Consider the following 24,761-nt stretch of genomic DNA (forward strand, 5'->3'; position numbering starts at 1 on the left):
GAGGAACAATCTATCTGGAAGCCAGTCCCCTTAATTCCCTATGGGTGCCATGTGAATGAAGGTGCATTGGAGAAGGTACACTGCACATGCTCAGAAATATTCTTGCATTAACCCTTCCCACATTGCAGAGACTGACTGTTGAAACAGGTGCTGAGGTTCAAGTTAGGCTGTCAGTTAAGGAGAAGGCCACCCTGAAGTCAGGTGCTTGCTGTGGCCTTAATTTCACATTAAAATGATCTGGAAGGATCAAAGCAAGGTCCATCGTGCCCAACATTCTGGCTCCAGGCCATGGGAAGCTTGCAAACAGCGCACTATGGAAATATCCACTTCTAGTGGCCCAATCTCTGGTAAGATATACTGCCTCTGTCCATGGAGGTTCTATTCTGTGCGCATGGCTTTTACAGACCTGACCTTCTCCCAAGAATTTCTCTAATGCCTTGGAAAAATTCTTACAGCGTGACATGTGTCTCTTTAGCCCCGCGGTGGCAAGACAGGCGGCGAGAAGCGCCTTCCGCCTAGTCTAGGTGAAGGTAAAACATCCACTTAAGCCGCCGATTTCGTCACCAGGGAAAGGCCCTCGGCAGGAGGCACGACAAGGAGCTCGGCTTAGCTTCCGCTGCGGGTCATCCAGCCTGGCCTCCGCCCCCTCCAAGGCAAAAGTATAAAGCCGGAGGGAGCGCCGGTTGGGAAGAAAACGCTGAGGTGACGGTCTCGCTTCCAGACCGGCATCAAGCATACCCAAGAAATCCCGGACCCTCGCCCCGCTTTGCCCCCTTTCTGCTCTTACCGTTCGATGACAGCCCACCCCACCGTACCGATGGCTAGCTGGGGCTGCCCGAAGATCCAAGGCGTCTTTCTCTTCCTAGGTAAGCTCGCTCCTTCCCTCGCTTCCCTCCTTCCTCTGCCTGCGCCAAGGGCTGCGCTGTCCAGCAGCCAAGATCCGTCCAGCCCTCCCAGACGAGGCACGTGCCTTCGGGGCGCCGCGCTTGCTCGAGCGTCTCCCCTGCAGCCGCTCGGCCGCCTGGCGGAGAGGGATCTGTTGCGGCTGCTGGGGCTCGTTCCTCTGAGCGGGAGACACGGCCGGGAAACCAACCAACCCAGCTGGGAAGCGGCGGAATGTCTCTGGCTTGCTTGCTTGGCTTCCAGTTGACAAGTTTTCTGTTGGCCGCTCCTAGGGTTGCCACCAGCCAGCTCCTTTCTGCCTTGCCTCGGAGAGCTGGGAACAGAGTGAGTTCAAGAGGTGACGCTTTCTCTCCCTCGCCACTGCAGCTCCTCCAGGCCAGTCCCCCGCCCCCCCCCCCATTTCTACTGTTGCACATCTGCCTGCTGTGCCATTTTTAAAGGCCCACAGGAGTCTGAGCAGGGCCAGGAAGGCAAAGAAAGCAAGTGGGGAAACCCAGGTCCTTTGCCCGGAGTCATATTTTGGGGTGGAAATGTTGACCAGAAGAGGATGTCAAGACGCTGAGGCACAGTGAGGTGGCCATCTCAGGCAGATTCTGGGTGCAGTTAAGAGTGGCAGTGTGTGGGGAGCCTGACAGGTTGGACCCATGGGGCACAGCAGGGGCGAGAGGGGGCCTGTGTTCATCCCTCTCTCTGGCGGACCCCCAAAGTGAGGGAGAAAATGAAGAAAAGAGGGAGAGATGGAGCTAGAGGGTCCTCGGGAGCTGGGGGCCCATGTGCTTTGAACCTTTTCGCTCAATTATAGCTATGCCCTTGGGGCACAGTCTTTTGGGAAGTGCACCTGCACAAGCCACTCTCCAATGGGAAGTGTGGAAGAGCATAGCTCCCTTTCTATGAGATGAGGTATATGCAGGAGAGCTTCCCAACAGATTTGGCCTTAAACAATACATTTTGTTTGCAGGGGGGATGGCATGACATCCAGATTTTTCTGCCTCTGGCACACACACGGCTTAGCCCAGCCCTATCCAAATACAAACCTGAGGGGTTACAATTTATAATTCATTCCATAATCCAGTCCCATCACAATGATGGATTTACTCCAGTTTTACTTGCACTGCTTCAGGGGAACTGAAATTGACATCATTCTCTATTCTGGACTTGAAGATCTGTCTGACAAATCCTCAGTTCCAGTCAATTAAGAAGAAATACTGAAACCATGCAGTCCTAAGCATGCTTACTCTGAAGCAAGTCCCACTGAGCTCAGTAGGACTTAATCCCGTGTGCAAGTACATAGCAATTGCTGCAATACAGGAATTCTCTAACAGATCATTCATTGTGGGTCTTCTCCAGATATACGGAAGATATTGGCTCCTGTTGAATAGCTGTTTCTAGGACAAGTGCCCAGAACCTTTCTGCCAGGCACAGAAGCAGAGTATTCGCTATTAGTTGCAAAAGTGACCAGTGTTCTAATTTGTTTCATCCATGTGCGGAATGAGTTTTGTTCTGGGCGGCGGTATCAAGACAGTGTGAGTGCACATGCATTTGGAGTGGGACTTTCCTGATTTAACCTGAGCGGGATCTAAAATTAACTACTGAGTGGACATCAAAAATCATGTGAGCATGCGTGCATGCACGTGCACTGAAACTGACCCAGAATGGTAATCTCATAGCCAGACAAATATTGCATCCAAATTTTGACATATCTTTTTGATTCCACGCATTCTTTGGAAACTTACTCCTTTAGCCCATTAGATGCTGACCATAATATTTCTTTTATATTTAAACCTTGTTGCAAATAGTTTTGTTTGTTTAAATAACTACATTGTCTGAGGTCATACAGACTGAGTTGTGCCAGGGAGTTTTCCCTCTGGCATTCTTCACTTCAGAGTTACAGGACCTTTGTAATCATTTATTGTGGCATTAATCTTTGACCTCCTAAGATTGAGGTTTATGCAAGCAAAAACACAGGATAATATCGGTTTCCTAGTAACAAAATGATGAAGAGATGTTGTCTTGCATGCTCAATTTTCTCTCTGCTATTTTGCAACTGAATTCGCAATCTGGTTTCTGGAAAGTTGACAGCTTGAAGAAGAACATTTAATGCCTGTGTTTGAATGTTCATACATTCCATTGTCACATTTCTCTATATTTGTAATAGCAACTCTATGACCTATAGATTTGATTAAGTACTGGGTTGGTGCATGCAAGTAGGTCTCTTGTGCAGTTCCCACTCACTTCAATAGTGCTTGTACTGGACAACTTTCAGCTGGCCATGGTCATAACTGTAGGCTGTTGATTCATTCTTGACACCTTCAGCCCTAGGAACCCCCAAGACAGTTTCAAAAATTGTTTTTAAAAAATAAAACAATGTAACAAAAATTAATATTAATGCAAGACAGCAGGAAAAAAAGTCATATTGAGCAGCAGACCCCCTTATTCAGCACGCTAAGGCTTTCTTAAATAGCTGAGTACACCATGCAAAAGGCAAACTGTGACTGGATCAGGTGGGTCGGGAGAGTGCTCCATAGCCATAGCACCATGATTGAAACAGCCACATCCCTTTTGCCCACCAACTGATTCCCAGCAGCAGGGGGCACAGAGCACGGCCTCAGATCTTGATCAAACTCAAGGAGCAAATACATGTGGGGTAAGCAGGTCCTTCAGGTTCCCTTTAGAGCTTTAAATGTTAGCATCAGTTCCTTCAGTTGGGTCTCCATATAGTGAGCTCCAGTTAGGAGCCAGGCTTCTGCATTTTTGACTGTGTCATTTCCAAGTACTCTTCAAGGCCAGCCCCATGTAGAGCATGTTAAAGTAGTCCAACCTGGATGTTATCCTAATTTGCTTGACTGTGGTCAGACCTGTATTTCCAGGTAAGGGGGCAGCTGGTACAGAAGCCTAAGCTGATCAAAGGTACTCCAGCCCACTGCCTCCTCCTAGACATCCAGGAGCAATGCAAGACCCAGAAGGGTCTTCAAGGTGTGACCTGATCTTTAGCAGGGAATGCAGTCCCATCCAAGCAGGTTATAACCCACTTCTGGGTTTGCTTACCTCTCAGTGCCAATAGTATGTCCATCTTGTATGGATTATCTTTGAGTTTGTTCACCCACATCCAATCCATTACTGATTTCTGGCCATGGTTTCCATGGCCTCCATAGGATCTGATGAAAGAGAGAGAGCACGCTGGGTATCATCCGCATACAGGTGCCACTGCAGCATAACTCCCCAGACAATATCCCTGCACAATTTTGAGTATATGGTAAATGGCAGGAGACAAGGTTTTCCTTGCAGCGCTTTATAGACCACTGGCTGTGGAGTGGTATAGTAATTATCCAACACCTTCCACCTGCCCCAGGAATGACCAGAGCTCCTTAAGTACAATGGCACTCCCTGCCTTCTCAAGTCCCATCCTGGTGAAGTGTCCCAGAAGGGTACCATGGTCAGTGCTATTAAAATCTACTAAGAGATCCAGGAGAATGTACAAGGTCCATCTCTTGAATTAGGTCATCTAGCAGGATGATCAAAGCAGTTTCAGTTGCCATACTGGGCTGGAAGCCAAAATGAAAGAGATCTAGATATTCACTTTCATCCAGAAATACCTGGAGTACTGCAGGTCCAGGTGCCACCAGACATTCAAGCACCTTACCCAAGAATGGAATATTCAAGAATGACCAATAATTGTTCATCTCTGGGATCTAATGAGAGCTTCTTCAACAAGGGCCACACATAATAGCCTCTTTTACCACTGAAGAAATAACACCCTTCCTAGGAAGCATTAACAATCTCCACCCAGATGGAATAACTAACACAAATAAAATAACACCCTCTCTTAGGAAGCATTAACAATCTCCACCCAGCCAGCCAGCCAGCCCTGCCCTATGGATTTCACCTGCCAGGAAGAGCAGTAGTTGAATGTGCATGTGACTGACTTCACTTCTCAAAGGATCTTGCCCTTATCCTCAGGTTGTACCCACTGAAAGGCATTTCATATTAATAGGGCAAGAGGGCCACATGGACACATCCCAAGCAGACCCAATTTCTGCTGAGACCATGATGTGTGTTTAGCCATGAAGTGCCTTGCAAACTGGTCACAGTGGGCTTTTGAGGGCTCCTCCAAGGAACCCTGAGGTCCAAGCCATAACAGACCTCTTACTACTTAGGAAAGTTCCACTAATTGGCTCTGTGCAGATGCAATGTTAGTGGGCAAGTGATGGTTCTTTGTTACCGTCATTGGCACAGGGAAGACTCTCAAATGGGCTGTAGTCTGTGTTCAGCTTCATTTGTCATGTGTTTTCCTCCACCATTGCTCTAACCATCATCCCAGCTGCTTGATTGTTCCCACCTCCTCAGGAAACCAAAGAGCAGATTGGGCCCTCCTAAGAAGGAAAGGGGTCTAGAAATAGTTGTGTTATTAAAGGGTCAAACTAAGGAATCGATGGGGCCATCAGTCACAGCAGCAGGGAACTTCCTCAGAGCCATCAGAAAACCATGGACTCCATCTGCTTCTGTGGGTGGATCATTCTAATTGTTCCCCCACCCCAGCAGAGTGTCATTGAGGCCAATGCCAGCTTAACTCTAACCAGGTAATGATCTGTCCACATGGTGGACTCCATGTTAAGGACAGATTTACTTTCTCCATGGAGAATGCTTGGCATTCATTCAGGGGGTGGGAGGCAGAAGACTGCAGCTGGCGACGTGCAAAAGGGGCTAGCAAAATGCCTGTTGTAATGATGAGCAATGTATGCATGGAGAGAGAGTTTGCATATTGTGAGGACCCCTGGGAGGTGGAAAGTGTGCCTCTGCCTGAGCACTTTGCACAGACACTTTGTGCACACAGGATCGATGCCAGTGAGAACCAGGCCACCTAGTGACAAATATTCATAATAATAATTATAATTAATAATTAATTTGTTTACAGTGGAGGCCACGTTTTCCCTCCACCCAGTGTCCCCAATTACAGCCCCCCCAGAACTGAATGACAACTATGTTCTTAAATGGGAGAAAGTAAAGGGAACACTCAGGATTACCATGGGGGAGGGATTCTAAACCTGCCTCCTGCAGGTGAGACCATTCATTGAGAATCAAGCCAGCACCCTTCTCCATAGCCCAGCTGTGTAAAAGGCTGGGCTAGACCATGAAGGGACTAGGACTGGCTTTTATAGAAAAGAGTTCCCAATGTTTGTCTTCACCAGCAACTTAGAAGCTCACAGACTGGCTGTGGCATGGTCCTTTCTATGGCCCTTTGCTATGCAAACTTTTGTAACCTGACAGTAGCTTACTGGAAGGTGCACTGATAAGTCAGAAATGGAAATTTCATAGGCCTGCACCTCGGCCCCCTCTTCTTTTTGTTGTTTGTTTTTTTGCAAAGGATTTGTTAATTGAGCTGTTAAATGTCCCAAGAGTTGCATCTTCAGTCACCCTCTGCCTACTGAATCTGAACTTTTCTCCAGGAAACACAGCCACTTGATTGCACCTCCTAATTACAGGGTAGGCGTTTCTTCACCTGCCAAACCCATGAGCTGCTCAGTTTCTGTTGTTTTTTTTAACGCCAGGCTGGGTAATCCCCCGCCACCTAACATTCCAGCCTTTATAAAACCGTCTTCTGTGCCAATATATGAAATGCAGGCATGGGAAGGACTCCTGATGATACAAGGATGCAACTGAACATGCCGTGCCGCAGTTGGGAATATTTCTGGCACATGTTATGGCCATGTGTAACTTAAAGAAATGTGGACCATGCTAGGCATAACTTGGGAGAACCAGTCTTGCTTGCCCAGTCTACTCTTGGAACAAGCACTCTTGGGCAACAGTGTTTCAGGTCATAAGAACATAAGAACAGCCCTGCTGGATCAGGCCCAAGGCCCATCTAGTCCAGCATCCTGTTTCGCACAGTGGCCCACCAGATGCCATTGGGAGCCTACAGTCAGGAGTTGAGGGCATGCCCTCTCACCTGCCATTACTCCCCTGCAACTGGTACTCAGAGGCACCCTGCCCTTGAGGCAGGAGGTGGCCTACAGCCCTCCGACTAGTAGCCATTGATAGACCTCTGCTCCATGAAGTCATCCAAACCCCTCTTAAAGCCATCCAGGTTGTTGGCTGTCACCACATCCTAAGGCAGAGCATTCCACAAGTGGATCACGCATTGTGTGAAAAAGTACTTCCGTTTGTTGGTCCTAGACCTTCTGGCAATCAATTTCATGGAGTGACCCCTGGTTCTAGTGTTGTGTGAGAGGGAAAAGAATCTCTCTCTCTCCACTTTCTCCACACCATGCATGATTTTATAGACCTCTATCATGTCTCCCCGCAGTCGTCTTTTTTCTAAACTAAAAAGCCCCAGGTGTTGTAGTCTTGCCTCATAGGAAAGGTGCTCTAGTCCCCTGATCATCTTGGTTGCCCTTTTCTGTACCTTCTCCAGTTCAACAATGTCCTTTTTAAGATGTGGTGACCAGAACTGTACGCAGTACTCCAAGTGTGGTCGCACCATAGTTTTGTATAAGGGCATTATAATGTTAGCCGTTTTATTTTCAATCCCCTTCCTAATGATCCCTAGCATGGAATTTGCCTTTTTCACAGCTGCCGCACATTGAGTCGACACTTTCAACGAGCTGTCAACAACAACCCCAAGATCCCTCTCCTGGTCCGTCACCGACAGCTCGGATCCCATCAGCATATACTTGAAGTTGGGGTTTTTCGTCCCAATGTGCATCACTTTACACTTGCTAACATTGAACTGCATTTGCCATTTTGTCACCCACTCCCCCAGGTTGGAGAGATCCTTTTGGAGCTGCTCACAATCCGTTTGAGATTTCACTACCCGGAAGAGTTTGGTATCATCTGCAAATTTGGCCACGTTGCTGCTTACCCCTGCTTCTAGATCATTTATGAATACATTAAAAAGCACTGGTCCCAGTACAGATCCCTGGGGGACCCCACTTCTTACTTCCCTCCATTGTGAAAACTCTCCATTTATACCTGCCCTCTGTTTCCTGTCTTTCAACCAGTTAGCAATCCACACATGTACTTGTCCCCTTATCCCATGACAGCTAAGTTTCCTCAGGAGCCTTTGATGAGGAACTTTGTCAAAAGCTTTTTGGAAGTCCAGGTAGACTGTGTCAACTGGATCACCTTGATCCACACACTTGTTGACACTCTCAAAGAAGTCCAAAAGGTTGGTGAGGCAAGATTTACCTTTGCGGAAGCCATGCTGGCTCACTCCGAGCAGGGCCTGTTCTTCTAGGTGCTTTACAATTTTATCCTTGAGGATGCTTTCCATCAATTTGCCTGGAACGGATGTTAGGCTAACTGGCCTGTAATTTCCCGGATCTCCCCTGGATCCCTTTTTGAAAATCGGTGTTACATTTGCCACTCTCCAGTCCTCTGGTACGGAGCCCAATTTCAGGGATAAGTTAAATATTTTAGCAAGAAGGTCGGCAATTTCACATTTGAGTTCTTTGAGGACTCTTGGATGGATGCCATCCGGCCCTGGTGATTTGTTAGCTTTCAGTTTTTCCAGACAGTTTAGAACATCATCCCTTGTCACTTTTATCTGACTCGGCTCTCTAGCCTCCATCCCTAAAAAGCCTGGTTCAGGAACAGGTATATGCTCAGTATCCTCTGCCGTGAAGACAGATGCAAAGAACTCATTCAGTTTCTCTGCAACCTCCATATCCTCCTTAATAATCCCTTTCACTCCCTCATTGTCTAATGGCCCTACCGCCTTCCTGGCAGGTTTCCTGCTTCTGATGTACTTAAAGAAGTTTTTGTTATTCCCCTTGATACTTTTGGCTAAATGTTCCTCAAACTCTCTTTTTGCCTCCCTTATTGTCACCTTGCATTTCTTTTGCCAGAGTTTGTGTTCCTTTTTGTTCTCTTCGTTTGGACAGGCCTTCCAATTTCGGAAGGAAGTCTTCTTCCCTTTTATGGCTTCCTTGACGGTACCCGTTAGCCATGCTGGCATCCTCCTGGACTTAGTGGTACCTTTCCTCCTTTTGGGTATACAGTCTAACTGGGCTTCTAGTATTGTGGTTTTGAGTAAACTCCATGCACTCTGGAGCGAAGTGACTCTCCTGATTTTCCCCCTCAGCTTTTTTTTCACCATACTCCTCATTTTGGAGAAGTTTCCTCTTCTGAAATTCAAAATATCTGTGTTAGACATCCTTGGTGATTCTCTCCCCGCATGTATGCTGTTAAACCCTATTAATTGACTACAGTCCTCAAACAGGTTAAGCTTCCACACTTATTCTTCAACTAGTTTAGTTTCCTTGCAGCCAAAGGGACTTATGTTGGCATAAGTGATGGGGGTCCCAATGGAAAGGAGTGATTTCTTAGCTTTGAGGCTCTTCTCCTGCCCCTTTGGTGCCTTGCAAGCCATTGGAAACTTGGGCCAGTTTGGATGATATTTGCTGACCAACCTCATCCTGTGTAATTCAGGATGTGAACATGTTGTGAGTATCCATGTCCTACTCCCCATCTGGGGCACCACTGGATAATCATGGAAGGCGATTGTCCAGTCATCCCTCTGTATGTAATTTAAATACTGCAAACCTCTTGGTCTATGGGAGATCTGGTACTGTGATAGCAGGCATAAATTTTTTCCTTTGCTAAGCAGGATCCACTCTGGTTTGCATTTGAATGAGAGACTACATGAGTGAGCACTGTAAGATATTCCCCTCAAAGGATGGGGGCACTCTGGGAAAAGCATCTGCATGTTTGCATTACATAGTAAAAATTACATAGTATACCTGGACTTCCAAAAAGCTTTCGACAAAGTTCCTCATCAAAGACTCCTGAGGAAACTTAGCAGTCATGGGATAAGGGGACAAGTACATGTGTGGATTGCTAACTGGTTGAAGGACAGGAAACAGAGAGTAGGTATAAATGGAGAGTTTTTACAATGGAGGGAAGTAAGAAGTGGGGTCCCCCAGGGATCTGTTCTGGGACTGGTGCTTTTTAGTTTATTCATAAATGATGTAGAAGTAGCGGTAAGCAGTGAGGTGGCCAGACTTGCAGATGATACCAAACTTTTTTGGGTAGTGCAATGCAAAATAGATTGTGAAAAGCTCCAAAAGGATCTCTCCAAACTGGGTGAGTGGGCGACAAAGTGGCAAATGCAGTTCAGTGTTGGCAAGTGTAAAGTGATGCACATTGGGACGAAAACCCCCAACTTCAAGTATACGCTGATGGGATCTGAGCTGTCAGTGACTGAGCAGGAGAGGGATCTTGGGGTCGTGGTGGACAGCTTGAAAGTGTCGACTCAATGTGTGGCAGCTGTGAAAAAGGCCAATCCATGCTAAGGATCGTTAGAAAGGGGATTGAAAATAAAACTCCTAATATTATAATGCCCTTATACAAAACTATCGTGCAGCCACAGCTGAAGTACTGCGTACAATTCTGGTCACCACATCTAAAAAAGGACATTGTAGAACTGGAAAAGGTGCAGAAGAAGGCAACCAAGATGATCAAGGGCCTAGAGCACCTTTCTTATGAGGCAAGGCTACAATACCTGGGGCTATTTAGTTTAGGAAAAAAGACGACTGCGGGGAGACATGATAGAAATCTATAAAATCATGCATGGTGTGGAGAAATTATTCTCCCTCTCACATAACACTAGAACCAGGGGTCATCCCATGAAATTGATTGCCAGGAAATTTAGGACCAAGAAATGGAAGTACTTTTTCACACAGCACATAATCAGCTTGTGGAATTCTCTGCCACAATATGTGATGACAGCCAAAAAACTGGATAGCTTTAAGAGGGGTTTGGATAACTTCATGGAGGAGAGGTCTATCAACGTCTACTAGTCGGAGGGCTATAGGCCACCTCCAGCCTCAAAGGCAAGATGCCTCTGAGTACCAGTTGCAAGGGAGTAACAGTAGGAGAGAGGGCATGCCATCAGCTCCTGCCTGTAGGAGGAGTTGATGTCATGCTATCAACTTCCAGCAGCATCTGGTGGACCACTGTGTGAAACAGGATGCTGGACTAGATGGGCCTTGGGCCTGATCCAGCAGGGCTGTTCTTATGGTTCCAAGTTCCCTCCCTGGAATCTCCAAGATAGGGCTGAGAGGGATTCCCACCTGCAACCTTCTCTAAGCTGCTGCCAGGCTGTATAGACAATATTGAGCTATATGGACCTATGGTCTGACTCTGTATATGGCATCTTCCTATGTTCCTCCATCTGATTAGGCAATGGTTCAACAGGAAGGGAGGCAGGACATGGCCACTCACATCATGTTCACGTCCCAACTTGCATGAGAGGGAGCGTATATTGTCCAAACTGGTTGTGTGATCTTAATGAATGCAAAAACAAAAAGGTGCTTTTTTAAAGCTAAAAATTCAAACAACTTGGTGAAACTCATTCCAGGTCTCCTCCCACCTCTTCATACCATATGACAAATGGAAGAGAACTTATGGAGCAGATTATGAGGAACCAAGGTCACTGAGCCCCCCACCCCCCAGAAGAATGTCCTAGCAATACCAGCCCATTGGCCAGAGAACAAGTTGCTGCAGAGAACTTCTTTCTTCCCCTCCCTGTCAGAAAGATTCTGGTCTTGCAGAAGTGAGGGGAAGGACACTCAGGCCTCTGTCACAAGGCAGAGGCCTAAGGGCCACTGGTAGATGCACCTATTCTATCCTAGCAAGAACACCACTGAGGAAAGAGCATCTTGACCCCAGCTCGATATCAGTGCCTGTTTTACGAGTAAAACTGATCTTTCTCCTTCCCCCCTTTCTACTCCCCTTTCCTTGTGTGCAACTGTCTTTTTAGTTTGTAAGCCTGATGGAAAGGTCTGTATCTTGTTTTTCGATTGATGGGATCTGCTTTAGGAGACAACAATATTATCTGAAAGCTGGGATAAAAATATATAATAAAATAAATACAGCACTGAGGGGTCAGCTGTTCAAAGGAGAGGAAAGCTGGTCTTGTGGTAGCAAGCATGACTTGCCCCCTTAGCTAAACAGGGTCTACCCTGGTTGCATATGAATGGGAGACTTGATGTGTAGCACTGTAAGATATTCCCCTTAGGAGATAGAGCCGCTCTAGGAGCAGAAGGTTTGGTGATAGCTTCTCCAAGATAGGGCTGAGAGAAATTCCTGCCTGCAACCTTGGAGAAGCTGCTGCCAGTCTGTGTAGACAATACTGAGCTAGATGGACCTATGGTCTGACTCAGTATATGGCAGCTTCTATCCTATCCTAAAGAACAATGTCAAAACACTTTGTGTGAGCCTAAGGATTTCTTTAGATTCCAACCAAAATTAAGGGGCTTTTGTTTTATTTCAAAGGTTTACTTAACTGACTTCTGTGGCCATGTTCTATGAAACTGCCACCTGAGTCTGTTGCCTGACACCAGTCTTATAGTCAGTTATTCTAGAGTAGTCCTATTGGCTCTGCTTAACTATATGTGGGGGCAAATTTCCATCACAGATACAGGTGATATAAGTGTGAATAGATGTTGGAAAGGAAAGCACCAGTGGCATCTCTTCTTCATTAATCCTTCTGTTCACTCTGGAGGAGGAAAACTTGTCTGGCATATGTAGATACTGTATATATTCCAGTGATGATTAATTGTGTAGATGATGCTGTATGTTTATCCCCAGTCATAGTCAGGGTAGGTCATGGATACATTCCACCATGCACTTTTGTACTTATAATTACTAATTAAAAATTTAAGTGGTGCTTGGTCATTTGTGAACCCTCTCAATAAGAGTCAATCACAGAAAACAGTCCTGTATGTAAGACCATAAACATAAGCTTCTGTATTGTATTGCACTGTGATTGTGTCATTGAAATCTTGGACACCAATTGGTTGAACTAGTGTAATGTGGTGGAAACTTCATAAATATTACAACTGCTCTGAGATTGGCAAGAAAAGCACAGCTTCTTTGAGGGAAGGGAAGGTCTTTGGCTGGGTTAAAACTTTACACAGACCTTATAGAAGGAGGAGCTGCATGTGGCAGGTTAAGAACTGGAAAGCTTCAAAAGTTGAGGTATCTAAAGAAATAGAAACTCCAGAGACAGCACAGCAAAAGGTGGGGTCGGGGGAATGGCGTAAAACAGTAGAGTGGCATGCAGGAATCTGTGAGAAGAGCAGGTGAAAGCGGCAAAGGTCTATGGAAAAGGCTTGGGGACTGTTAACAAAGGAGCCAACCAGGATCAAGCTCAACCAGGTCTTGAGCTTAAAAGTAGAAATATGCACAAAACGAATATTTGGATTCATTTTGAACTCAAATCAAATTCCAAAAATTTATTTCAAATTCGAATCTGGTTCAAAAACTTGACTCTATTTTGAATCTATTTGACCCTGTTTTGGTGCCTTTAAACCAATCAGGGGACCTGAATGGTTTAAAAAAAGGTGCCCAGTGGCTCTCTAATTGGATCCGAATCAATTTACAAAAATTTGATTCAGATTGCCCTTTTAAGGGGTTTGATTCGGATTTGAGTCAAATTGATCTGAATTCAAATCGATTTGCACATCTCTGCTCGAAAGTGATCTGTGATTGGACACCCACCTGATGAGCAACATAGAAAGGAGAATTCTGTGACCTAGTAATCCTAAGGACTCCTAAACACTTGGAGCCAAGGATGGGCCTGAAATTTACATTGATTTGAACTAAACAGCCACTTCTTTGGTTACAGGCTCTGCTGGCTTTCATTGGCATTGATCCTTAGCAGTGAGCTTACTGAAGCAAAAAGTCTGTAAAGAGCAGTAACCCTAAATCATACTGTGTACTTTCTAGCACAGTATTTTTCCTTAATTATAAAGACACACATGAGCAACAGCATTTGCATTCCAGTACAGGTAGCCTGCTTGCAGAGCAATGCTAACTTTCCTGTAAAGCAGGAATATGTATTGCACTAACATTCCATCAATACAATAATAATAACTATAACATTCCAGTAAGGCAATAATAAGTAGCCACCATCTCACTTATAAAAGGTAAGATAACAGTATTTGTTTAATGACCCAAGTAGTTATATTAATGCAAACATTACCCCACCTTCTTCAGACTTTGTTAATCCATTTGATACACTTGAAGGCAGTGAGAGACAGAGGCGTGTTAAGAAACTCTGAAACAAGAAATGATTAAAGGAACGGCTGTTCCTTTAGCTGTACAACACCGATACCTTATCCATTCCTCCTTTGCTCTCCCCTTGACGTCACTGGGCCTTAACTGGAATGCAACAGTGTGGATTAGGAAGGCAGTTTTCTTTTAGAGCCAAGAAATGTATTGAGGAGAATTACACCTGAACTTGGGAACCTGTTGTTGGACTGGAATGAGTTTCAGTGTCTGTGGCTTCCCCATCTTGAGCCTTAAAGATCTCCACCAGCATATCCGCCTGCTTCTCTGAGATTGTAGTATGACCCCTTTTGTGATGTTTGCATCTCCATACAAGCTAATTAGCTCTATCCGTACACAGTCAAGCTCTTTGACTGATTTCTGCAGCATCAAATGATGACTTGCATGTGTGAATGACCTCATAGATCAAACTAGAACTTAGCACAGTTGAATGGGGAGGTTGCCTGCAAAACCATACACCAGTGGTTGGGGGCGGGGGCAAAACTTACCAGCCTAGTGTGGAATTCCTGCCAGCAACTACTGGCAACCATTTCCCCACCTCCAAAAGTTCCCTAGAATGATGCTACATGGTGATATAGTGTTCCTTTGATGGGAACTTCTGGATTTTAAAAAAAAAAAAAAAGATGGCTTCCCTCCTGGTGGTTGCCTCTGTTTTTACTCAGAAGTCGCTATCACTGATGCTACGTCACCATATAGCAACATTCTAGGGGGCTCATGGGGTAGAAATATGGTGGTCTCTGAAAATAAACATACGCATACTTTCATGGCATGAAATTTGTGGTGGTGGGGTGCTTTGGGCCAGCCTGAGATCAAACATCCGAGATAGAACTTACATAACTAAATATTGTCTCAAATACTAAATGCTTTTCAATTGAGTTAGTTCAGACATTCAGCTGCCAGTTAGCTATAAAATGTAGAGAAATGAAACAATGTGAGAACACGCATACAAATTATAAGGACTGCTCCATACAGTATTTGTTTGAAGCGTACCCTACTAACCACATGTAGTTATTAGCTTTCACAAAAGCCAGTGTTGGCACTGTATGGTGTCTGTTTAATTCCTTTGCAGGGTGGTGGCTCGTTCTGAATCAGCACAAAGCATTCTACCTGCTGAGTCACTATTTCTGGCAGTGACTGGGATTCTCTTCAAGAGATGTTGCTGCCTCTGCTTCACTTTTGAATCTTCATGTGGCATGACCTTTGCAGTTACATAATATTATTTAATGTGTAGCTTTTGCATGTTGGACATGCAGCTCCTAATGGCATTGACTCGTAGCACCTATTGACCACTAGGGGCATTAGGGGTAGAGCAGTAGCAGCCAGTGAGGGTGGTGGCGGGGGCGGGGAGTGCTAGACACCTTTAAAAATAAATGTGCAGGCACTTAGCAGAGTTACCGCAGCACTTTCAAACTGTCTCAAGCAGCAGTGCTCTGCCCAGTAGCCTGTGCGGGTCGGTGGAGCTTCACCCAGCATCCCACATGGGGCGGCGGTGCAGCTATGGACTCTGTGCATGCATAGTTAGCATGGTGTTGCTGACCACACAAATGGCCTCTGCACTTGTGGGATGCTGGGCAGAGGGCCGCCACCCCACCCAAGATACCAGGCAGAGTGCCACTGCTTGAGACGGTATGCAGGCCTGCCAGCTTGCCCATGCATTTTTAAACTGCACGTTTTAAATGGCTTACAATTGCAAGTGGCAGGTTTCCAGGTTTCTCCTGCGATTCTCGTTTACATCACTTCCCCTGAGATTCTTGGATGTTGCATCACATTTCTTCCACATTCTCTGCGATTACAATTTCCATCTTACTTTTAAAAAAATTACACTTGGATGATCAGATTCAGTTTTCATCAGAAACAGAGTCCAAATATCCTTCCTTGCTTATGTGCCCATTTTCAGAGTTCCTGGACTAGCCTCCGGGGGTGGGGTGTGTGTGCATTTTTTCCCTTTCTCTATGGACTTTTATGAGGATTTTTGATGATCAAAAAACTGATGGTTTTTCCAACCCTGACCTTCAGAAGGGTCTAAAAGGATCCGAATCAACATCTGAGGTTCTGGATCCAACCCGATCTGATCTGACCCAATATCTGCAGTCATGCACAGCCCTAAAAAATAGGCCTTTTGATATATAATAGCAAAATGCGTGAGTGAGATTCCCCCCACCCACCCACCAACTATGATTTTTAACTGGACTGATGTGGAAATTCCTGGATTGTATCTAAGATAGTCTTACAGATGTGTTTGAGTTCCACTGGAGTTGGTTTGATGTGTTTTCAAGATTTCATTTAAGCATGGCTCCTTCCAGTAAGGATCATGTCTCTCAGTACGCAGAAGAGTCTACATCTAACTATCTATAAATTGTACTTCCAACATGCATTCTGATTTGTATGTTAATGGAGAAGGGGAAAACCCCTCTCGATGTAGGGTGGCAATCAAATCTCAGTACTCCCAATGCATCTTCTCAGACTTGACTATGTTCAGGTTGAAATTGGTGATGTTTGTTTCTCAAAACTCAGAGTTCATATTTTACATGGCAAGGATGCCTGCCACTCCAAATTCCAGTATAAATGCAGCAAAGAAAGCATGAAATGCAAATGCATTTTTGTAAACCTGCAAGGAGAAGCAGATTGCATACACTGGGTAATAGCAATTGGCTGCTATGGCTCTCTTGTCATGATTTTTACTTCCTCTGGATAGTCAAGTTCGATCATCTTCTTGGCACTCCTCCATGTCCGACCCCGGCCAATCTGAGTACCTCACTAAACCATCCAATCAGTAGTAGCGACGGGCAGTGTGTACAAAGGACTATGTCCACTCTTTAACTAGAAATGCATATACAGTTCTGCTTCACACTTTCACTACACATACACACTGCAAACACCCTTGAAACACACTATGAATCAGCTCTCATTTAGGGTTGGGTACAGTGTTAGCATGGCAAGAGCCACTGGGAGTGGTGTTGGCACAAGCTGGAGAAACATCCTGTTGTGCAGCCTTTTGCAGCAAGATTGCATGAGTGCTAACAGGACAAAATGACAGGATTTTTAAATACTAGAAATAATTTGGGGAGCTCACTCCTCCCCCTTATATTTAACCTGGTACATTCTTTCTCCTCAGGTTTGCACCTATTTCAAACCATTCTCGGTACAACAATCATCCCATTATGTAGATTCAATGCAACTGAAAACTGTACAACTGCTCTGGGTGAGTTTGATTTTCTAATTCTTGCTTAATTTAAAAAATTGCAAAACATTTTCAGAATGCCCACTGGCTTCTGCTTCTGTCTCTGGCTACAGTGAGAACATCTTCACAGTACACTTGGGCTGCAGGGAGAGCTTACAGACCAAATTTTGAAATTCTGTATCCCATTAAATATGGCACAAAGAAGAGGGGGTATACTGTCAAATTCTATGTTTTCAAGGTCAAGGCAACCAATAGACTTACTATCATGACTGTTTAATAGATCATTTTAAATAATTTAATTAATAGAAATAAATGATGTTTAATAGATAATAACTGACAGATGAATATAGGGTTTTATGCTTTTAAAAGCCTTGCTTATGTGGTTGTATAATTCCAATCCAGATGCACTGCAGAAAAAAACTGTAGTAAACATCCACATTCATCTTTAAAATTCAGTTATCTTGTGGGAATATAGCCCTCTCTGAATTTTTTTAATCTCTGGTGTGATTGTCTTCAGAGAATTCCTCTCTTCTTCAGCAAGACTCACTTTCATGAGCATCAAATATACACAACCAGTCATCCAGCCCAAATTAGAAGATGGGAAGCTTCACATAAAACCACTATATTTGTAATTTGGCTGGGCTTCTAATGTATATTGATGACACTTTATATGTAAACAATAATGCTTTAATCACAATGTAACTAACCATTCAAAGACATAACAATAGATAGAAGTTCATTACTGTGCTCTTGGACAGTTTTCCTTCCTTCCAACAGAGCTTGCACAGGAAATGTTTCCTGTAGATCGTGCCCTAAATGACCAGATCTTATAGTGTGGCCGTACCAAACACCTTACAAGATCCAGACCTTCAAATGCAAGAGGAGGGTTTGGTTTTGTTTTTTTAAAGTCTTTAAGTAGTAATAGTTTAAAAAAAAGAAGAAAGAAACAATACCTGTTAGTAAATCAATCTCTGCACATGGCCTTTAAATTTCCCAGGTCTGAGAGCACATTGTACAGTCACCTGTTGAAGCCAAGCATATCTAGGTCTAGTCAGTATCTGAATGGATGACTGCCTGAGAACACTATGGACACTCCATCATGGAAGAAAGGTGCAATATAAATTTAGTAGAGAAGTAATATTCCAAATTGTGGGGGAAAGCAGTTGGACAAGGTTATATCCTGGATTTAGGATATCCCCAAACAGTTAATTTTTAAGTTAATTACATTTTTATCCCACCAAAGAACATGGGGTGGTGTGGCACACATAATGTACCCCCATTTTATCTTCACAATAGTAGTGGGTTAGGCTGAACGATAGTGACTGGTCCATAAAGGTGAGCTTAATGACTGAGCCCACCTCTCCCCAGTCTCAGTGCACCATTCCATCCACTACATCACACTTGCTTTCTTTTAGTCCATGCAAGTTATGGAAAAGTTCTTCATTCTTCGCTTTAAAAGTAAACTGACCATCAGTGAAAATACTAAAATGAGAAGGCAATAACAACATGTTTTCCTATCTATTTGTGTCGTTCAAACAGAAAACAATCCACGTGTTGCTCAAGTTGAGCTCACAGAATGCAAGTCCGAATGGCAAAACTTCTGCTTTAATGGGGAGTGCATATATGTTGCGGAGAGGGATCAGCCCCACTGCAGGTAAGAGGAATGCTGCAGAATAATCAAATATAGTCTGCCCTTCTGCGCTTTGTTCATAATGGCAGAATGTAATCTGTGTCACACACACTTTTAACAATGGAATGTTAAACTTAATAGGCACTCCATCATGATAGAATAGTTCAGAATATAGCCCCTGCTCCTGTGCCCTTAACAGCAGACTGGCACCCAGAGATCAAGCAGTTCCACACACCCCACTTCTTCATATCAAGATAGATTTCATGATCATCTGCTTAATTTCTGCATGTTGGGTTGCAACTGAAGGCAAAGGAGCAAGAGCAAGGCCCAAGCTGTGACCATTATCACCAGTTCTGTGCAGGCTTTGGTCACTTTCTCACCTGTATTTTAAGTCTACTTACTAAGCTTTTAAAGTGATTTTAATATAAATTGTCTTGATTACAAGGTGTAGCCTCCAAGAAGAAGTGGCAGGCAAACGCCTGGGGCATGCTCTAGCCAAAGTTAAGCACTGTGACATCTTGATTTCAGCAGGAGAAAGTGAATCAGGCACAAGCATGACTCTACTGCTGAAATTAATGGGAGCTCCAAAATAAATATGTGGACTCACAGTGGGCTCCTCATTTCCCCAAGCATCACAATTGAACTGGCAGATGTGATCGTTCTCAGCAGGGATGCCAGGAGATCTGGACATGGATTTCCGCCCCCCCCCCCCCACAAACCGCTCCCAATTTATTGAGAATTGTGTGGTACTGGCCTCCTTGAAACTGAAGAAGCCACATCCCCACCTTCACAGTAGAGACTCTGAGACAAGAGGCAAGACCAGCGCTAGCCCCAGCAGTGGATCTCAACATAGCAGAACCTGAGCAATGGTCCCAGTACAGAGCTGGAGCCCCTAGAAGTAGCTGCCGGAGGGCCTGAGCCTCTTGGGCAGCATCCCATGCAGGGCTGGCCTCTCCCAAACCATACATCCCCTGTTATTGGCATGTTAGCCCCAGCAGCAAGCTTGGCAGGAGCAGATAGAGGGGAGAAGGAGCCAGACCAGGGCTGCCTGGTGCGGGGGGGGGCGCACTGGGGCAATCTGCCCTCAGCCCCCACAAAGCAAGGCTCCCATGCATACCTATGTGTAGCATTAATCACTGCCCCAGCCCTGCCACATTGTTCAACAGAATTCTTGGCATTGTGTTTAGCGCTTCCATAAAGGGGAAGGGTAGCCCTTCCTCTACCTTCCCAAAGGCTACGGAAAGACCTATGTCCCTAGAGGGAAGCAAAAAATAAATAAATAAAATGGAGAGGTCCCCAGTCTAGGTAGCCCTTGCCCTCAGTTCCTCAAGAGACCATCAATGGCCTGAGAAAACATTGGCTGACATGCTAACAAAGTGCTTGTGTAATAAGCAAGGAGCAAGAAAATCACATAGTTGCTGGGAGAACTGCAGAGATTTGTCCAACTTTCTGCGCAATTATACAAAGGTTATATTTAAAACAAGTGAGAATTACTGCAGTTGCACAAGCATGGGTGGAGTAGTGCAGCACCAGTCTGGAATGCAAGCTCCAGACGTAGCGCGAGTAGCAAGTGCAACAGCTTTGCACTGGTGTGACATCCTTCTGCAAGTGCTTCATTGGGATGTCAGCCACTGATTCTTAAATATTCTGTAACTGTTGCTTCTTTCAATATTGTAAACTGTGTAAACTGTCGGGTGCTTTGGACAGGTCAGATATATATATAGATATAGATATAGATATAGATATAGATATAGATATAGCCCATTGTTAACTGGACAAAGTCATTTTGTGTAGTTTATTACACTTATGGGAAAGTTCAAGAAATTAAATATATAATAGAATTGTTAACAATCTTGTAAAAGGGAAGTAAAAGAACAGTTTGAAATCTGTAGGATTTCAACCTCCAACACTATTCATTTTATTGTATAACTAGTGTCTTTCAGCCCGTTAAATTAACGGGCACTAGTAGCCTTTTCCGCCCTCCCCAGCCGCCTCCTCCCGCCCGGGCCCTCCGCCTCCTCCGGCCGGGGCCCTCAGCAGGGCCCGCTTACCCAGGGCTCCGGCTTTCCCCAGGTCTCCTCTGGCCAAGGCCGCGGCTCCGCCGCTGGCTCGGCCGCAGTGTGTCTGCTGCTGTTTTCCCCCTCCCTTGCGGCCTGGGCCCTCCTCTGGCCGAGGCTGCGGCTCCGCCACTGCCTCAGCTGGACCTCGTCCTCTGGCCGAGGCTGCCGCTTCCCTTCCCGCGGCCGGGCTGGACCCGCCGCCACTGCCTCGGCTTTCCCCGCAGCAAGGCCGGTCCCGCCGCCGCCGCCTCTGCCCTCCCCGCGGCCCGCCCGGTCCCGCAGCCGCGGCCTCCGGCCTTCCCGCGGCCGGGCCGATCAACCGGCCAACATGGCGGCCGGCGCCTGTGTCTCCCTCAGCTCTTCTGCGCACGCGCACCACGCATGCCCAGAACGGCCAAGGGAGACATGGGCGGACACGCCAGGGAAGACACGGGCGCACACGCTAGGGTTTTATTATATAGGATAATGTCCATCTATGGTAAATTTAAATAATGGTAAATTTGAATCTGAGAGATCTGCTTTTTGTGGGATTTTGGAATTACTGATCTGATTGAGTGTTAAAAAGTCTGAGAAAATAAGAGCTAAAACATGATGATTAATTCAGAATTTCTGCTAAAAATGGTGGGGAGAGGGAATTAAACATATCCTGAAGCATATTCTGGTGTGTAAAGTATTTCATTCAGCTAATTTTTAAGTGGCAGGAATGTTCAAGCAAAATGTGGTATTTGTAGGTAATCAGGAATTCTGATATTCAGAATTTCTTCCCAAAAAAGTGTGAAATTTTCACCATGCATATTCTAGTATAAAAAAGTAGTACATTCAGCTAATTTCAGTGGCTAGATTGTGTATGCAAAATTTTGTATCTGTAGGTCATCAGGAAGTATGACTTTATTTTGCACAAACGAATTCTTCAAAATATATATTATTGACTGTTCTCCACCTCTCCCAGGTGTTATAAGGGCTATACTGGCCACCGGTGTAGCCATTCCATTCTGGATCCAGATCTTGTCCAGCAGCCCCTGACCAATGAATATGTGGCACTCGCTCTTCTCCTGGTTATATTTTTCCTCGCTGCAGTTGCCATTGCCATGTACTATGGTTGCAGATGGTAAGCCCTCTAATTTTATATTACATGCATTCCAGAGCCCCAAGCACAACAGTAACAGAGTTACTATGTACATTCATGGGCTATGGTAGATTCCTGGATCCATTTGGGTTCTTTACACTTATTTTTAGATGTACACCAACAAATCTTAAATATGAATGCAGCAAACTTGTATCTCGTACAGGTAGACTTGTTAGGTATTTGGGCTTGCCTGCAGTTCTCTGTGGAGTGTATAATCCATGGCTTGCTCCTGTGTAATGTTTTGAAGGATCCTTACTGGGATACATTGTTGTTAATAAAATACTTAGATACTGCTATTCAACAACAACAATAGAGTTCTCAAAGTGGTTTATGCTAAAAAGGAATGAGTTATGGATCCCATTGTCTAGAATCCATTTTGCATTCTTCTAAAGTTGCTGCTTCTCCCTTGAATTTTCATAGGCACCAGAACAAGAAGAAAAGACTTGCCACAAGTGAGAACTACAAAGAGATTCCTACAGAAGCTGGAAAAGACCATAAGCTACTTAATGTATGAATAACAGGATTCCTTGACTATTATTTAATATTATTAATACCTTATTTTATTAATATTTATGTTCTAAACCAGAATTTCAAAATGATGTAGATCGAAGTGTATGTACAGGTCAAAGGGGCTATTTTTTTAATATTTTTATTTGTATTTTTAAATTTTCTGTGCTGCCTTTGATAATTTAATAACTTGCATTTGTGTGTATATGTGGTTGTGTGTGGTTGGGGTGTGTGTGTATACACGTGCATACGTATTTTGTAAAAAGTGTAATCTTCTCACCACTTACATGTGGTACACTGTGAAAGAGTTTATTTTATAAACTGCCTAGAGTTTTTTGTTTGGGCCAGGTGGTATATAAATGTAATAAATAATACATAATATTGCATTTTATTCACTGGAAGAAACTCTGAGTACTTGTATTAAGATTAAATCTTCCTATCAAGTCAAACTGTGGTGTTTTCCCTTCAAATCAGAAGTAATAAATGGCATTTTGTTAATCTGTGTACACTGGATTAATTCCAGGGAGCCTTGAAGCTACTTGGAGGCATATCAGATTTCTCTGTAAGGAAATCAGTAATGGCATATAGGGTTCACTGAAAGAGAACTTTCCCATTCTTATTGTACTTTGCACACAATGAGCAACCACAGAGGCATATGAACACATACTTTTGTTGGTTTTCATAAGCACCAGTGAAGGCCTATCTAGTGTCTCAAATAAGTTGTGTGCACCCTAGAACCTTCTCCCAGAAGTCTCTGCAATGCAGTTTCCACAACAGATAAATCAACATGGAATGTTGCCTTGGTCTCTCAGTTGGATGTATCCAGGCACACATTTAACAGGTGCAGCTTCCACAATCACTTCCTAGAGATGCATTTCTGATCAAGGCAAAGTGTGAGTGCATGGAGCCTCGTCTCTAAATACATTATCATATTGTTTAACACATATGTAGTGGATTTAACCCAGCCTTTGACTTAGAGCAAACTCATGTGAGGGGAAGACAAATGCTGAATCATCTTCTCACTTGCTTTCACCCACAAAGGCTGTTCCTTTAAACTTAAACTATTCCTTTAGTAGCTCAATTGCTGCCGCTACGCCCACTTCTAACATTTTAATCCCCCCCCCCCCCCACTGGTGTGGACAAAATTCCAGGGAACTCTCCTCTTTACCAATGAACAAGTACAAAAAAACACTTTCCACATGCAGCCTACACATGATGAGCAAACTTGGTAGAGTTGCTGAGTAAACAAACTTGAGGCATGTGTTGTGCCAGAGTAAAACACCTTTTCAGCCCTCCTTTCCTGAGTTAAAAATCCACTCAAAAAGGCTGGTTAAAATTGCAAAGGACAAAAGGAAAAATAAACTTTATTTAAAATACTACAGACTGTTTCTGTCTGAGGCTTTCTCAGCTTTAATTACAGGTAAAAGAAACACTCAGTAACTACAAGAACACTTCAAAAAGCACCCTCAGATGATATTGGGGTAGCACACTTTAAAAATTGTGGTTACTCAGGTGCAAGGAACATAGATGTCAGAAAATACAAAAAAGCTCCTTTTAAGAGTTTAGAGACTTTTGCAATGCCCTGCTGGAATGGTGTCGGCTCCGTTTCTCTTAGCTTGTTACGTTGTAGATAAAACACAGTAAAACAGTTTCAAGGTCATGCAAGGCACACCAAAGTAAAATAAGTCTAACACAAGCTCACTAACAAACTGTTCCCTAGACTAAACCATTCCCCGAAGCTGAAGCCCTGGCTTCCTTCCTGAACTCACCAAATCCATGGTAGAAATTTCAAGCCCCTGCAGTCCTAACTTCCCAGGATTGCAGTCCTCCTGGTTACAGCCATTTCTTGGCCAGCCAATCTGTTAGCCCTCCTTGGCTGCAACTGAGAACAAAGAACCCCTTCTCTTCCTGCTGCAAGGCCCTCTAGGTCCCACCCACCGTGTGCTGAGTGGCTGATCCCTAGAGGTCACTGCCTGTCAATCAACACAGGGTTCACTTCTGCTTCAATCTTTAGGGGAAGGAGGGGCCATTCACTACAACATAGAAGGACATGCCTTGCTGAAGGAGAACCAGCATGACTTCTGCAAGGGAGGTCTTGCCTCACCAACCTTTTGGAGTTCTTTGAGAGTGTCAACAGGCCATGTGGCAATCCAGTTGACATAGTATACTTGGACTTCCAAAATGCTTTTGACAAAGTTTCTCACTAAAGGCTTTGAGTAAACTTAGCAGTCATGGGATAAGGGGACAGGTTCATGTGTGGATCAGTAACTGGTTGAAGGACAGGAA

The 24,761-nt window shown here is 44.6% G+C and overlaps 1 protein-coding gene across 2 annotated transcripts; it reads left to right on the top strand.

The window, feature by feature from the left end:
• Positions 1-486: 486 nt before the first annotated feature.
• Positions 487-22,967, top strand: EREG (epiregulin). 2 transcript variants are annotated; one of them, XM_053260167.1, is made up of 5 exons: positions 487-866; positions 17,087-17,173; positions 18,692-18,806; positions 21,792-21,950; positions 22,389-22,967. In XM_053260167.1, the coding sequence occupies exons 1-5, from the start codon at positions 794-796 to the stop codon at positions 22,480-22,482; spliced, it is 528 nt and encodes a 175-aa protein (XP_053116142.1). In that variant the 5' UTR covers positions 487-793; the 3' UTR covers positions 22,483-22,967. The 2 variants fall into 2 exon arrangements, with proteins under 2 accessions (XP_053116142.1, XP_053116140.1); XM_053260165.1 differs by lacking the exon at positions 487-866 and adding an exon at positions 968-1,240.
• The last annotated feature ends 1,794 nt before the right edge of the window (positions 22,968-24,761 follow it).

The sequence above is a fragment of the Hemicordylus capensis genome, chromosome 6 (genome assembly GCF_027244095.1).
Source record: "Hemicordylus capensis ecotype Gifberg chromosome 6, rHemCap1.1.pri, whole genome shotgun sequence".
Lineage (NCBI taxonomy): Eukaryota > Metazoa > Chordata > Lepidosauria > Squamata > Cordylidae > Hemicordylus > Hemicordylus capensis.